The following is a 13,746-nucleotide window of genomic DNA, read 5'->3' as shown; positions in this document are numbered from 1 at the left end:
GGGGAAGAAGGGAGGTGGCCCGCCCGAGGGCGGGGGCTGGGCTGTGCTCCAGGGCGCCCGCTTGTGGCCGCAATCTGTCGCAGGGAAGTGGGTGCTGCTATGCTAGACCTATCTCACAGCGGTCTCGGTTTCCCCATTCCCCTCGACCCCATGTACCCCAGACTGGGTCGGGCCCAGAGACCCTGAGCAACCTGCCCCAGGTGCGTATGGTTTGTCTTGAGAAGAAGGGTTCCTTTGAGGTCTCATCTCTCCTGTTCCCTCCCTTCTTCCCCGCACCCCCAGCCTGGGCTGCCCAAGCCCAGGGTTTTCAGTCTGGAACACAGTGGGAGCCAGACTGATTAGAATGCGAAGTTTTGCCAATGTCTAGCCTTGATCGATTTCCCAACTGCCCCGAGCGTATTTCCTTGCCTGTAGAATGGGTGTGATGCTGCCTACTTCACAGAGTGCTAATAAGGAGTGAATGCTGCTTGTTCCTCCCATCCTCCCTATTCCAGGCCTGGCCACACAGGCTAGGGACAGATCAGATGTTGGTCACATGTCACTAACCAGGATAGAAGACTTATAGAGACATGAAGGAGCCTAGAGGCCGCCAGGGTTCTTGCTGAATGCATGCGTGCGTGCGTGCGTGCGTGCGTGCGTGTGTGTGTGTGTGTGTGTGTGTGTTTGCAGGGATCAGGAAAGTGGCTGACTAGAGACCTGGGGCTGCTTCATAACAATACTAATATCTGGCAGTTACAGAGCAAAGCTTCCATTCCAGACAGTAGGTCCTTAAGACAACCCTCTGCGGTGATGACAGCCCTTATCCTTAACCCTGCCGTACAAACCAGAGACTAAGGGTGGAGACATGCTGGTGGGAAGTCGGGTGACTTCTCTTTATGCCCCAGCCCTCAGGCCGAAAAACAACCTGGAAAATCTGGACAGTGGGAAGTGGGGCCGGGCCTCTGTGCTTTGGGGTGCCTCCGCCCAGTGCCCCTTCCAACTTGGCTGCCAGGCGCGGGACTGAGACCACGGACTGCGCAAGCGCACCGAGGCCCTCCGCCACCTAGTGACCGCAGCGGCCGGCAGAGTGGTGGAAACAGCGCCAACGTCGCGGCGCTGTTTGACCGCTGGTTGCATCGGAGCAGAACCCGCCCTACGGTGGCGGGTCCAGTCATCCCGGTTGGCCCGGTAAGTGTCCCCGGGGAGTGGGGCCAGCAGGTTGCCCGGGGCGGGCCATTCTTGCCCCGCCCCTTGCCCCCGGAGCCCGAGGGCAGAGTCCCGCCGGAGGGGCCGCGCAGGGCAGCCAGTGTACTTGCTTGTGTCCCTTTGTCACGTGTGTGCACCCGCTCAGTTGTTGGCAGTGTTTTCTTGGGGGTCTGGATGTATGTGTGTGTGTGATGTGTGTCAGTTTTTCTGTGTGCCTGCGCTGGGGGCCAGTATGGCAGTCTATCTGCTCGCTTGTGTCTGTGTGTGTCTATTGTGTGTATTTCTGTGTGCTGTGTGGCTTTAAGGGTGTATATCTACCTGTATGTATGTGTATTTCTGGGAGTCTGTGTTTGGGTGTCTGTCTGCCTGTACCTCCAAATACATGTTCTTGTGTGTGTGTGTAGTTTTAGGATTGTACTGTGCGCTTGAGATATGAGGGTCTGCATATGATTTTAAAAGTGTGTGTGTGTGGCTACCTGTGCATCTGCCTTTCTGATAACTGATGTATGTGTGATTTTGAGGGTGTATTTCAAGGTATCGATTGTACACAGGCCCATGCATGCTCAAGGAGGCTGTGTGTCCATGCAGAGACTAGCTTGTACAAAGGAAAAGTGTTTGGGGACAAGAATTTGTGTGCATGTCTGTACACCTGTACGTCATTGTTGAAAGGTATGCCAAGGACCTCACGTGGGTACAGTACCTCCCCTCCCCCTCTGCCATCTCTGTAGCATACTGTTGTCTAGTGCTCCAGCTCCCTGGGTTGCCGTAGCAACGGCTGCAGTCCCATTCCTCCCTACCTGGAGAGGTGCCCCAGTGCCCCAGGCCCACCACAGGAAAGGTTCAGCATGGATCCTCTGCTTGGTGGGAACCTAGGCTGATGTGTCAGATGCTTGCATCCGAGGCTGGTGACGGGCAGAAAGAAGAAAGGAGTGTATTCTTCCTCCACGCAGCTCCTGGTTCTGCTCCAGAGGGGCTGCCACTGCCCAGTCACCACCTGACCCTGGAGACTGGGGCTGGGGGCTTGGGAAATATCCCCAAAACTTCTGGGAGAGGTGGGTGGGGTCCAAGGCGATTCCCCAGCTCAGATCTAGGGCTAGTGCCCAGTGGGCACTCAAATAAAGACATGTTCACTGGAATCCAGGAACAAGGATTCCTAGACCCAAAGAATGATGATAGGCTAGCCCTTGGTCAGGCCCCCTGTATTATTGAAATCTCACAGAAGGCTTGGGAGGGCAGCTGCAAGGCTATTTTCTCCATTTTACTGACAAACAAGGTACACAGCCAAGAATTGGCAGAGGAGTCCCAAAGTCAGGGCTGAGTGCTCTGTCTGGGTCCTGAGGTCTGTCTTCTGGGCTGGCAAAGACTCAGACTGGAGGAGTCCATGAAACAGGTCACTTGGCATAAAAGCTGGGGGGTAGGAGGCATTTGTCTCTCCAGCCTCCTGTGCCCTTTCCATTTGCAAGTGTACCATGCTTCTTGCTAGCCCCATACTCCCTCAGGCCTAGGCACTTTCTCCATCAGGGATATTCTCCATGAGTTCTCTTCCCACTTAATATCAGTTGGGGTAGAACATTAAATATTCCCATCACATTATGATTTTAGCATTATTATATGCAGTCTGATAAAAAGAACCATTTGCAAACATGCCCTTAGTGGGATATTGCTTTACCCTTTGATGTCTTTCACCTTTGATGACCCTCACCACTCCAACCACCAGTTCATCCATCACCTCCCAGCCCCAGTTTCCTTCTTGGCAAAATTAGTGTGGCCTGGTAGTTGGGAGCCTGGCCCTGGGCTCAAGTGTCAGTTCTGCTACTTGCTACTCTGCACATCAGGCAAGAGAATCTACCTCTCTGAGCTTCAGTTTGCTCATTTATAAGAAACCTATAATCATAGCTGTTCCCTAGCCTTCTTATGTGGATTCATGAGTCATTACATGTGAAGGGCCTAGCACAGGGCTTGGCTGTCATAAGTACTTGATGAGTGGAAGTGGTTTTAGCTGGTACAAGGATGGTGGTGGCCACTGATGCCAGGGGGACATCTCAGGTGCTCCTCACACTTATGGGGTATCTGAGCCCTTGCTCTGGCATGTACTTGGGTGTGAACCCTCAGGCACTTGCCCAGAGCAGAAGAAAGGGCAAGGGCTGAGCCTTTCCTCTGCTGGGAACTCCTGGGTGGGATTTGAGGGGGTTTTATGGGGGCTCAGCTCTACCCTCTTCTCCATCTCCTCTTCTTCTCCAGACTGTGGTACAGACCTCCATGAGCCGGTCCCAGGTTGCCCTGCTGGGCCTGGGCCTGGGCCTGCTGTTCATGCTGCTGCTATATGTGGGGCTGCCAGGACCCCCTGAGCAGACCTCCTGGCTCTGGGGAGACTCCAATGTCACGATCCTGGCTGGTCTCACCCCTGGCAGCTCCCCCATTTTTTACCGTGAGGTGCTCCCATTCCACCGGGCCCACAGGTAGGTGCTTACCCTAGGGTGTAGTAGAAGGACTAGGCCCAAGGAGAGTCCCCGTGTGGGAACCCCCGCCTAGCTCAACTCAAAGTGCTCAGGGCCTGGGAGGGCTGTGGGAGAAGCCTTGGAAGAAAGAACCCCCAGGACACATACACTCCCCCCTGTTCCCACAGGGTGGATGTGGTGCTGCTCCATGGAAAGGCCTTTAGCTCCCGGACGTGGGAGCAGCTGGGCACACTGCAGCTGCTGGCTCAGAGGGGCTACCGGGCCGTGGCCCTTGACCTTCCAGGTGAGCCCCCGCCCCTGGGTCCAGGGAGGTAACATGCAGCAGGGACAAAGGGACAGCATGCCAGAGGGTAGAACTGGAGGGGTAGGAAAGCCCTAAGGTGTGGTTGGGGATCATCTGGACCTCAGGGTCTAGACAGGCGGTGGCAAGTCACAACACAAAGGGGCAACACGAAAAACTCTGTGTTTTTATTTTCTACCTTGAAAACTACAGTGTGGATTGTTGTATGTCACAGAGCACTTAGAAACATGACCTTGAAAAAAATAGAAAGAAACATGACCTGCCTCACAAAAGATCACGTGGGGAGATCTCACTGTACTTTTTAGTGACAAACTAGGTAGCTTTATGTTTTTTTCAGCTATACAAATGATTTTTGCTGTTATTCTTGTCATTAAAAAATCAACCAAGAGTGACCCCTCTCAGAGACCCATGCCACTTCTCTCTCCCTGTCACTTCTCTAAGCAGTTTGAGGGTGGCAGATCCTCTTCGGGTGCTTTTATACCCTTCTAGAGATGCAGGATTGTGTGGTGGGGGTTGTAAACATGACTGGTGTCCTGCTTGCTTAGCGAATCTCTCTGCAACCTGGTTTTCTTCCCCTCTGTCGTGTCTCATGGGTCATGTCAGGCACCGTAACCCTCCCTTATCCTAATGTGTGCCGTTGGAGGGATGAACAGGTTCCATTTGGCCACTCCTGTACTGTGGCTGTGTAGGCTGGTTTAGGGTTTTCAGTGTCAGTCAAAATGCTCAAGTAAGGAAGCTGAAGCATCTTTGGGCATGCCTCTTCTTTTCTTTTTTTTCATTGCTTATTTTATTTTTTGACCACGCCACACAGCATGTGGGATCTTAGTTCCCTAACCAGGGATGGAATCTATGCCCCCTGCATTGGAAACACAGAGTGTTAAGCACTGGACCACCAGGGAGGCCCCCAAACATGCTTCTTTGAGCATATCGGCAATAATTTCTGTAGGGTAGCCATCAGGGACAATTGATTTGTCAGAGGACACACAGTTAAAATTTCATGACAAATATTATCTTACCCTCCAAAAATGCTATATGGATCTGCCCTCCAATCAGTCATGCATGAAAGTATCCATTTTCCCTCATCTTCCCTAACACTGTGTATTATCAATTTTTTTTTTTAAATTTGACTGTGCTGGGTCTTGGTTGTGGCACACAGGATCTAGTTCTCTGACCAGGGATTGAACCCAGGCCGCTTGCATTGGGAGCATAGGGTCTTAGCCACTGGACCACCAGGGAGGTCCCTATCAATCTTTAGTTTTGCCAATATGATGAATGAAAGATGGTTTTCTTAACAGCCCTATCACCTTACAAAAACATAACTTCTGGGGATTTGGGGGTAGCAGATGTTATGTGCCACTGGTCCCCATTTCTTTGACCACTAGGGTGAGCAGGAAGTCCTGACCACCTTCCCAGCCTCCCTCAGCTGGTGCCTTCTGCTGTTCCCAGGTTTTGGGAACTCGGCACCTTCAAAGGAGGCAAGCACAGAGGCAGGGCGGGCAGAGCTGTTGGAGCGTGTGCTGCAGGACCTAAATGTGCAGAACGCCGTGTTGGTGAGCCCTTCACTGAGTGGCCGCTATGCTCTGCCCTTCCTGATGCGAGGCCACCACCAGCTGCGTGGATTCGTGCCCATTGCACCTGCCTCCACCCAGAACTACACCCAGGAACAATTCCAGGCCGTGAAGGTACTGGGAGGAGGGTCCCTGAAAGTCCTGGCTTCCTGTCCCTGGCTTGGGTCATGGGGGGAAAAGACATAGGTTGTACTTGGAGGACACATGGCCCCATCCTTGATCTGGATGGAAGAGATGGGGTGTATCGGGAAGATATCCTAAGGAGGTGGCTTGAGGGTCAGTCCCCCTCAGGCCTCAGGATCATGGCCCCTTGCCTTGCCCTGCAGACCCCAACTCTCATCCTGTATGGGGAGCTGGACCGCACCCTGGCTCGGGAGTCACTGCGGCAGCTCCGCCACCTGCCCAACCACTCCACGGTGAAGTTGCGCAATGCAGGCCACGCCTGCTACCTCCACAAGCCACAAGACTTCCACCTCGAACTTCTTGCTTTCCTTGACCATCTACTGTGAGCTCACCCACTGTCCAGGCCCCAGGCCTGGCTTGAACTTGGAGGGTCTGGACCAGTCCCCACCAGGGCAGCAGCCCCTGTGATTAGAGGGCAGAGGCCAGAGGGCTAGACTCAGTAAGGACCTTTCATTTTATCTCAGAGGCACAATAAAAAAAAAAGCATTTTTGTCATACCTGGGGAATGACAGGTCCTGTTTGCTGGCATTGCTGCAGGTGGGGTGAGAGTTGGAGCCAAGTGTGGGACTGCTCAGGACTGAGAGCTGGAGGGAATGCTCCAGCAGCCTGAGAGGGCTAAGGACATGGGCTACTTATTAGATGGCTGCTGAGTGGCTAGTCTGTGACTCAGTTTCCTCATCAGTAAAATGGGCATGATGTAACACCTAGTTCAGAAAGTGGTTTTAGGATTGAATGCGACTGAGTAAGCAGAGCACTTGGCCACACAGGGCTGGCGGGTGGGACTGTCATCGAGAGGGGTTATTACTCCTGCTAAATGATCACTGGGATTGATGGGAAATGCAGGATCTGGTGGCTGAGATGAGTGACTCAGAATGTAGGTTCCATGGCCAAAGGGGGCAGGATGTGTAGAGAAGTGGGTGGGGAATGTGGTTTATCTTGTAACATAGTATTGGGGAGGGGGAAATTTCCCCCCTCCCCATCTTGAGTTCTTGGTTGGACTAACAATAAAGCTGACGCAAAACAGATTAACAGGAGGAAAAGAAATTTTATTTGTGTGCAAGGAGGTCTCATAGAAATGAGACCTAAGAAGTGACCAAAGCAGGCAGCCTTTATACTTTCTAGACAAAGACAGAATAAATTTGTGAGGACTTGACAGGACAAAAACATATTTTGGATACTCAATTAGTAAAGAATCTATTAATAAACAGTTTGGGCTTGGGGGTAGTAACTTAAAAGAAGTAACAAGGTTGGTTTAGAGAGGCTTCTCGGCCTGCATTCCCTATCCCTGGAGATAAGGGTGTCCTGTCTCCAGTTTCAAGGAGCATACCTTTCACATGAGAGATTTCTTTCCTGCTTTCAGGGAGACAGAAAGGAGGGTCAGAACGTTCCTCCTGCACTGGACATTTCTTAAGTGACTTTAATTCAAAATAATCAACATGCCAACAATAGCATTGCTGGTGAACCAGCAAGCCTGCTTGTGTCTGGGAATATGTGGGTCAGCAGCTGAACTTAAACCCCAGGAGGGTTGGCTGGACCTTACCCTTCCCTCCTAGCCTGCCTCCCCTGTGCCCAGAGGTTGAAGTCTTCAACCCCGCCCCTCCCCAAGCTGAGTCACCCTCTGGAACAGAGGGTAGAACTGGCTGAGAGTACAGAGGACAGCTGGACACACAAATGGGCAGCTACAACTGTGTGCGGCCTGTGGGTGGCCAGTGGGACACCTGTGCCTCCTTTATCTTCCTTCTCCGGTGGCTGCAGAAGAGCCAAGGAACCTGGCACAGGATCAGCAAAGAACGTGCCACACGTATGCTTCTGTGCAGTTTCCTACCTCTCCTTCTGTCTACAGCGTCACGATTACATCCTCTCAGCGTGCCATCCTCTGTCACATCCACCATCTCACACTCACATTGTCATACACAGTCACCCACTGACACACAGCTTTGCCCACACAGCGGCGCGATCACACAAGCGCTCATGCGTTCACTTATCCTCTGTGCCTGGCACGCCGTCCGTCTGCTCTGTGCCCTGCCAGGAACGGGATCCTGCGGGTACCTGGACCAGCCTCCTGGCGCTCACAGATTGTTAACCAGTAAACCTTTCCACACAGGGAGCGTTGAGGCCGTCAGGGAGGCCGTCCCTGAGGAGTTGAAGCGTGAAGAGGGCAGAAGTAGAGACTCATGGGAGGGGGTGGTGGAGCAGGACCAGCTCCAGCAGGACTTAGCGGGACTGAACCCTGAGAGCCAGGGGGCGCCCAAGGGGGCAGCTGCGACGTTTCCAGTCGGTGCCCGCCCTCCTCTTTTCTCGCCCAATCGCGAGGTTGCAGGAGGTGGGGCCGGCTACCCAGAACCAAGGGCGGGGCCGGGGGCGAGCCCTGATGGGCGGGACTGGGCCTGCGGGGGCGGGGTCATCCCGGAGCTCGCCTCCGGTTGCGGGGCGGAGCTGGTGGCGGAGGCAGCTGCCCCGGGGCGGGCTCCTGAATCCCAGCCTCAGGTAACTGGTGGAGGCTGCAACCACTGGCGGGCGGAGACGCCCTCGCCGACTGGGCCTTAGAGTCTGGGACGGCCCTGAGTCTCAGTCTTCAGTTCCGCCCTGTGAGGTCCGGCCACGTGGTGGGCGGACCAGGGCAGTTTTGATCCTGAGACCTCACAGGACTTCGAGTCTCCTCTCAGAGTCCAGGGCGGACGCCAAGCTGCGAGCGCGGGCCGGGACCAGCCGAGAGCGAGGTGGGGGGGGCCTTGGAGAGGGGTAGCGGGATCTGGAGCTCCCTGAAGTGAAATCCAGGCAATGGGGAAATTTCTTTTCGAGAAGGGCGGCGGGAGTCAATGTGTGGGTTCAAACGTGGCTCAGTTACTTTCTAGCTCTCTCTGAGCCTCTTTTTGCTTTTTCCTCTGTAATGTGTGCATTCAGAGGCACGAACTTCATGGGGTTCCTTGGGGAGTTAAATAAGGAACTGTGTTGAAAGTGGCCAGCACAGCGCCTGAAACAGAATGGGGGCTCTGTAACGGGGGACGTCCGGGGAACCGCCCTGGGAGGGGCGGCGTGCAGATGGAGTCCACCTGTCCCAGGTGCGGGGAGGAGTAGGCAGCCACTCGCTTTGCCCCCAGCTCACCACGGCAGGACAGCGCCATGGCCAGCGAGGGTAGCGAGGGCGAGCACCCATCCGTGACGCTCTTCCGTCAGTACCTGCGCATCCGCACCCTCCAGCCCGAGCCCGACTATGGTGAGAACGCGGCGGTTTCAGGACCTGTGGTGGGCTTCAGGGGCGGGGACTTGGCTATAAACCAGGCAGCAACCTCTGTCACCCAGCTGAGCCTACTCTGCTGCCTCAGGTGGCTCCTCCACTGCTCTAAGTCGTTCCCTGGGTCAACAGACTGCTCAGTAGCCGCTCCAGTCTGTGCTGCTCCAAAAGTTACAACCGGCGTTTAGATAAGGAACATCTTCCCCCTCACTCCCCAGGACTTGCGGTGGGGGAGGGGAAGTAGAGGCTCCTGGAAGTCTCCTAGGGTTGAACAAAGGCCACAGCCCTTAAGGAATCAGGCTTGGTGCTAGAGAACTGTGTACCTCGGTCCAGTCCAAATCCCAGCTGGTGAGCCTCCTGAGTCAGTTCCCCAAATTAAAAAAAAAAACAAACATTTATTTATTTAGCTGTGCCAGGTCTTACTTGCCGTGTGTGGGAATCTAGTTCCCCAACCAGGGATGGAACCTGTGCCCCCTGCATTGGGAGCACGGTGTCTTAACCACTGGACCACCACTAGTTTTCTCGTCTTTAAGGAGGGTAACGAAGACACCTGCTTCTCACTCTGGATTTCCCACCTGGCCTTCCACAAAGGGTCACTGACCAAAAAACATCTTCCTTGGGGACCGAGATGCAAAGGTCTCTTATGGATGAGGAATTGTGTGGAGGCAGGTGTCTGCCCCCCTCTCTGGATGTCCCCTCCATCTCTGCCTGGGCCCATGGGAGGTGAGGATGGGTGGGGAGGCAGAAGTGGCAGCCAGGCTCTCTGTGTCCCCAGGGGCAGCCATGGCCTTCTTTGAGGAGAGAGCCCTCCAGCTGGGCCTGGGCTGTCAGAAAGTGGAGGTGAGCATGCGCCGCTGCATGGGAAGGGGGAGGTGTCCTGAAGCAGCTTCTCGCCCTGCACTGACTACCCCTCCTCCTGGCCCTCTCTAGGTGGCACCTGGCCGTGTAGTGACCGTGTTAACCTGGCCAGGCACCAACCCCAAACTCTCCTCTGTCTTGCTCAACTCCCACACGGATGTGGTTCCTGTCTTCCAGGTGTCTTGGGGGTGTAGGGGTGTGGGAACACAATCTCCCACAATGTGGACCAAGTACAGACCCGCCCATTCAACTGCGGGGAGTCCACAGTGCTGGTCCTGGCACGGACTTGACCTCATAGAGCATTACTCCACTCTGGCAGCCTCTGCCCAGTAGCCATTCCATGCCAGGGTGGGTTGGGGGTACTGGTGGTGGAGGTGGGAGGCAGAGATGAGGGATGACGGCTGTCAACAGCCCTCTTCAGGGCAGGACCACAGTTGAGCAAAGTAGGTTAAGGGCTACATTTGGGGCTTGGGTCCCTCTTCCTGCCCCTGCCCCCAGGAATATTGGAGTCATGATCCCTTTGAGGCCTTCAAGGATGCAGATGGCTACATCTATGGCAGGGGCGCCCAGGACATGAAGTGTGTCAGCATCCAGTGAGTGTCCTTCATTCCCGGTTTCCTCGCAGGACCCAGGCGTGATTGGAGAACCTCAAGGCCGAGGAACATCTTGACCCTTTACCTTGGGTGGGAGTTCGTGCTATGACCATTGCCTGGATGGGGAGAAGGGGACAGAGACTTGCTGGAGTCACCTGCTAGGCTGTGGCAGAGCAGCGCCCAAGGCTCCAGCCTGCCTGCTCAAGCATCTGACAGCTCCCCCGCAACACCCAGCTTACACCCTCTCCCTGCCCCTCAGATACCTGGAGGCTGTGAGGAGGCTGAAGGCTGAAGGCCACCATTTCCCCAGAACCATCCACTTGACCTTTGTGCCAGGTAGGAGTGGCTGGTGGGGGGCACCTTCAGGGGCAGGGAGAGCGTGTTGGGGGTACCCACTCTCTCTCACATTCCTACTGCCTTTACAGATGAGGAGATTGGGGGTCACCAAGGCATGGAGCTGTTTGTGAAGCGGCCTGAGTTCCAGGCCCTGAGGGCTGGCTTCGCCCTGGATGAGGGTAAGCGGAGTGGCAGGCCACTGAACAGCCAGCAGAGGGTGGGGATGCTGCTAGAGGAGGCTGGGCCACTCCCCGCTCTGAACTGCCTTCTCCTCCTCAGGCCTGGCCAACCCCGCTGACGCCTTCACTGTCTTTTACAGTGAGCGGAGCCCCTGGTGTGAGTATGCTCTTGGAGGATGGGGATCACTGTGCAGATGGGAGGCTGCACCAGAAGGGACAGGGATCCGTCCGCCCGGGGCTCCCCAGCACGCTAGGGCCTGAGTAGGCCTTGAACCCAGGGCGTCTGCCTCCCAGCCCCTTCCTACCCGGCCGTCTCTTTCCTGAGCTTCTGAGTGGAGGCCCTAACTGTGGGCAGAAACCAGCTCTACCCTGTGCATTCTGAGGGGGACAGAGCCCTGCCTGAGGAGTTTGAAGTGAGGGGGAAGGCTCTGGGTCCATCTCGGGGCTGGTTGCTTTTCCAACCTGTCCCATACTGAAGCCACCCCCTCCCCCCTGCCTCTCCCAGGGGTGCGGGTCACCAGCACTGGGAAGCCGGGCCACGGCTCGCGATTCATGGAGGACACAGCAGCGGAGAAGCTGGTGTGTGGCCCACGGGGAGGGAGTGTGGGAGTTCCCGAGGCTCTGTCCTGGGGCCCCTGTCACATGTCACCTCACACTCTCCTAGCACAAGGTTGTGAGCTCCATCCTGGCTTTTCGGGAGAAGGAGAGGCAGAGGTGAGGCAGCCTGGGAAGGGCACGGGGCTCTGGGAGGTCATGCGAGGGTGGAGGTGGGGTTGAGCCACCTTTTATTCTGTTCCTCCTCCTTGCTGCCGGCTGCCCCTGCCCCCTCACCACAGGCTGCAGTCAGACCCTCAACTGAAGGAGGGGGCCGTGACCTCCGTGAACCTGACTATCCTAGAGGGCGGCGTGGCCTATAATGTGGTACCTGCCACCATGAGTGCCTGCTTTGACTTCCGCGTGGCACCGGATGTGGACCTGAAGGTGCCACCTCCACCTGGGTTTAGAGGAGGGAGCCTGGGTCCTCAGCCCAGTCCTCAGGGTCAGCTCACCTCCCTTCTCTTAGGCTTTCGAGGGGCAGCTGCAGGACTGGTGCCAGGCAGCTGGCGAGGGGGTCACCTTTGAGTTTGCTCAGGTATGGATGGGGGCGCCTACGACAGGGGAGTCATTGGAGCTAGGGAGACTGGGTTTGCTGTGCATGTCACTGTACATTTGGTGTGCCTGCATACATCCTGACATTTCTTTAGCTGTGAGAGACATGTTTTATTAACCAACAAGCATTAGTTGCAGAGGCCACTGTTGGGTGCTGGGGTACACTGGGGAGTGGAATTAAACAAGAATTTTTGCCCTCAGTTCTTACAGCATGAAGAAAGGAATAGACATGAATCAAATAATTATTTTATATAAGGATGAACACATGTGATCCAGGAAAGGGTGGGACCTCATACTGTGTGGACCTGTAATTGGAGTCTTTGACCAGACTGAGGTCTGGGACCACCTTCTTGAGCAAGGGGCACTTGGGCTAGGATCTGAGGACGGATGGGAAGTGGATGGCAGAGGTCCCTGGCCTGAGGCCTCTGAAGGACTGAAAAAGTGCCTGTTGCTGGACTGGCCAGCTGGATGCTTGGGTAGGTGGGTGGGGGTGTGTCATGTGCCAGGCACAGCCTACTCTATGAAGAATAGGGCAAGATGCCCAGACTCTGTCTTGATCCCGCCATCCTTCTCCACACAGAAGTGGACAGAGCCCCAAGTGACACCTACTGATGACTCAGACCCTTGGTGGGCAGCATTTAGCGGAGCCTTCAAAGACATGTGAGCACACTAGCCAGCCCTCCTCTCCCCTTCCCCTCTCTCCCACCTTCCTTTGCTTCTTCAATCCTTCCCTTGCCCTCTCTGCTTCCACATTCACCAGGAACATTCACATTCACCCTCTACAGGAACCTCACTCTGGAGCCAGAGATCTTCCCTGCTGCCACAGATAGCCGCTTTCTTCGCGCGGTGAGCTGCTCGCAGTAGGGTGGTCAGTGGAGTGGTTCCTGGGTGCTGGCCTTCCCCCTAAAAGCTCCCCTCGTTCCCTGCAGGTAGGGGTCCCGGCTCTGGGCTTCTCACCCATGAACCGCACGCCCATCCTGCTCCACGACCACGATGAACGGCTGCACGAGGCCGTGTTCCTCCGTGGGGTCGACATATATACTCGGCTGCTGCCTGCCCTGGCCAGTGTGCCAGTCCTGCCCAGTGAAAGCTGAGCCCTGTGCAGTCCAACCTCCACCCTGGACCACTGCCAAGGAGCCCTCTTCCCTCCTGCCCTACAATAAAGTCTCTGTGGACTGGGGCCACTTCCGAAGTCCTAACAGCAAGGATGTTCGTGGAGCAGGGTTTCAAAGATAACAACTACTTCAGAGATGAGGGGCCATATACCACACACTGCACCTGTTGCCCCGGTATATCGGTAACTGCTTTTGAGCCTCCCAGTGCCCCAAGTGACCACCATACTCAAATGGTGGACTACAAATGACCACTATACTCAAAAGCCAGTCTTGAGGATCTAGTGTGACTATGAATGGCACTTCACTGGCTGCTCTGAGGACTAAGACAGCAGGCTAAACAGCTGATCTAGGGGGCAGAGAAGACAGCACAGTCATACAAGTAAGATAGTACCACCACTGCCTTGCCTCCTGGGGACCCATTCACCTCAAAAGTAGTGAATGCTGCCCAAGCCTGCTAGGAACCTGGAAATCCTCAGGCCAGAGTGAAGAATTCACCTTTCTTCTGGGTAAGCTTGAAGACCTGACAAAGGTGTTAGGGTCTTTTCTTTCCTCACCATCCTGCCCAGTCAAGCAATCTGTGTGTCC

General features: G+C 55.2%; 2 protein-coding genes across 11 annotated transcripts; both read left to right on the top strand.

Moving 5' to 3' along the window:
* Window positions 1-1,063: 1,063 nt before the first annotated feature.
* ABHD14A (abhydrolase domain containing 14A) lies at window positions 1,064-6,721 on the top strand. Of its 2 annotated transcripts, XM_081525313.1 has the most exons (6): window positions 1,064-1,167; window positions 1,737-1,854; window positions 3,427-3,644; window positions 3,812-3,927; window positions 5,392-5,627; window positions 5,840-6,721. In XM_081525313.1, exons 3-6 carry the CDS (start codon window positions 3,445-3,447, stop codon window positions 6,020-6,022), a joined length of 735 nt encoding a protein of 244 aa, XP_081381439.1. In that variant the 5' UTR covers window positions 1,064-1,167; window positions 1,737-1,854; window positions 3,427-3,444; the 3' UTR covers window positions 6,023-6,721. The 2 variants fall into 2 exon arrangements, with proteins under 2 accessions (XP_081381439.1, XP_081381438.1); XM_081525312.1 differs by lacking the exon at window positions 1,737-1,854.
* On the top strand, window positions 5,440-13,226 carry ACY1 (aminoacylase 1). Of its 9 annotated transcripts, none has more exons than XM_081525276.1 (15): window positions 5,440-5,627; window positions 8,798-8,913; window positions 9,707-9,771; window positions 9,862-9,966; window positions 10,288-10,382; window positions 10,642-10,718; window positions 10,808-10,897; window positions 10,998-11,054; window positions 11,403-11,476; window positions 11,562-11,611; window positions 11,734-11,878; window positions 11,961-12,029; window positions 12,627-12,706; window positions 12,832-12,892; window positions 12,976-13,226. In XM_081525276.1, exons 2-15 carry the CDS (start codon window positions 8,820-8,822, stop codon window positions 13,138-13,140), a joined length of 1,227 nt encoding a protein of 408 aa, XP_081381402.1. In that variant the 5' UTR covers window positions 5,440-5,627; window positions 8,798-8,819; the 3' UTR covers window positions 13,141-13,226. The 9 variants fall into 9 exon arrangements, with proteins under 9 accessions (XP_081381402.1, XP_081381397.1, XP_081381400.1 ...); XM_081525271.1 differs by lacking the exon at window positions 5,440-5,627 and adding an exon at window positions 8,118-8,183; XM_081525274.1 differs by lacking the exon at window positions 5,440-5,627 and adding an exon at window positions 8,118-8,183 and having other exon boundaries at window positions 8,759-8,913.
* Window positions 13,227-13,746: the final 520 nt, after the last annotated feature.

Source organism: Giraffa tippelskirchi, chromosome 9, assembly GCF_054371585.1.
Source record: "Giraffa tippelskirchi isolate mGirTip1 chromosome 9, T2T-mGirTip1v1.2.pri, whole genome shotgun sequence".
Lineage (NCBI taxonomy): Eukaryota > Metazoa > Chordata > Mammalia > Artiodactyla > Giraffidae > Giraffa > Giraffa tippelskirchi.
This window is presented reverse-complemented; position numbering and strand designations above follow the sequence as displayed.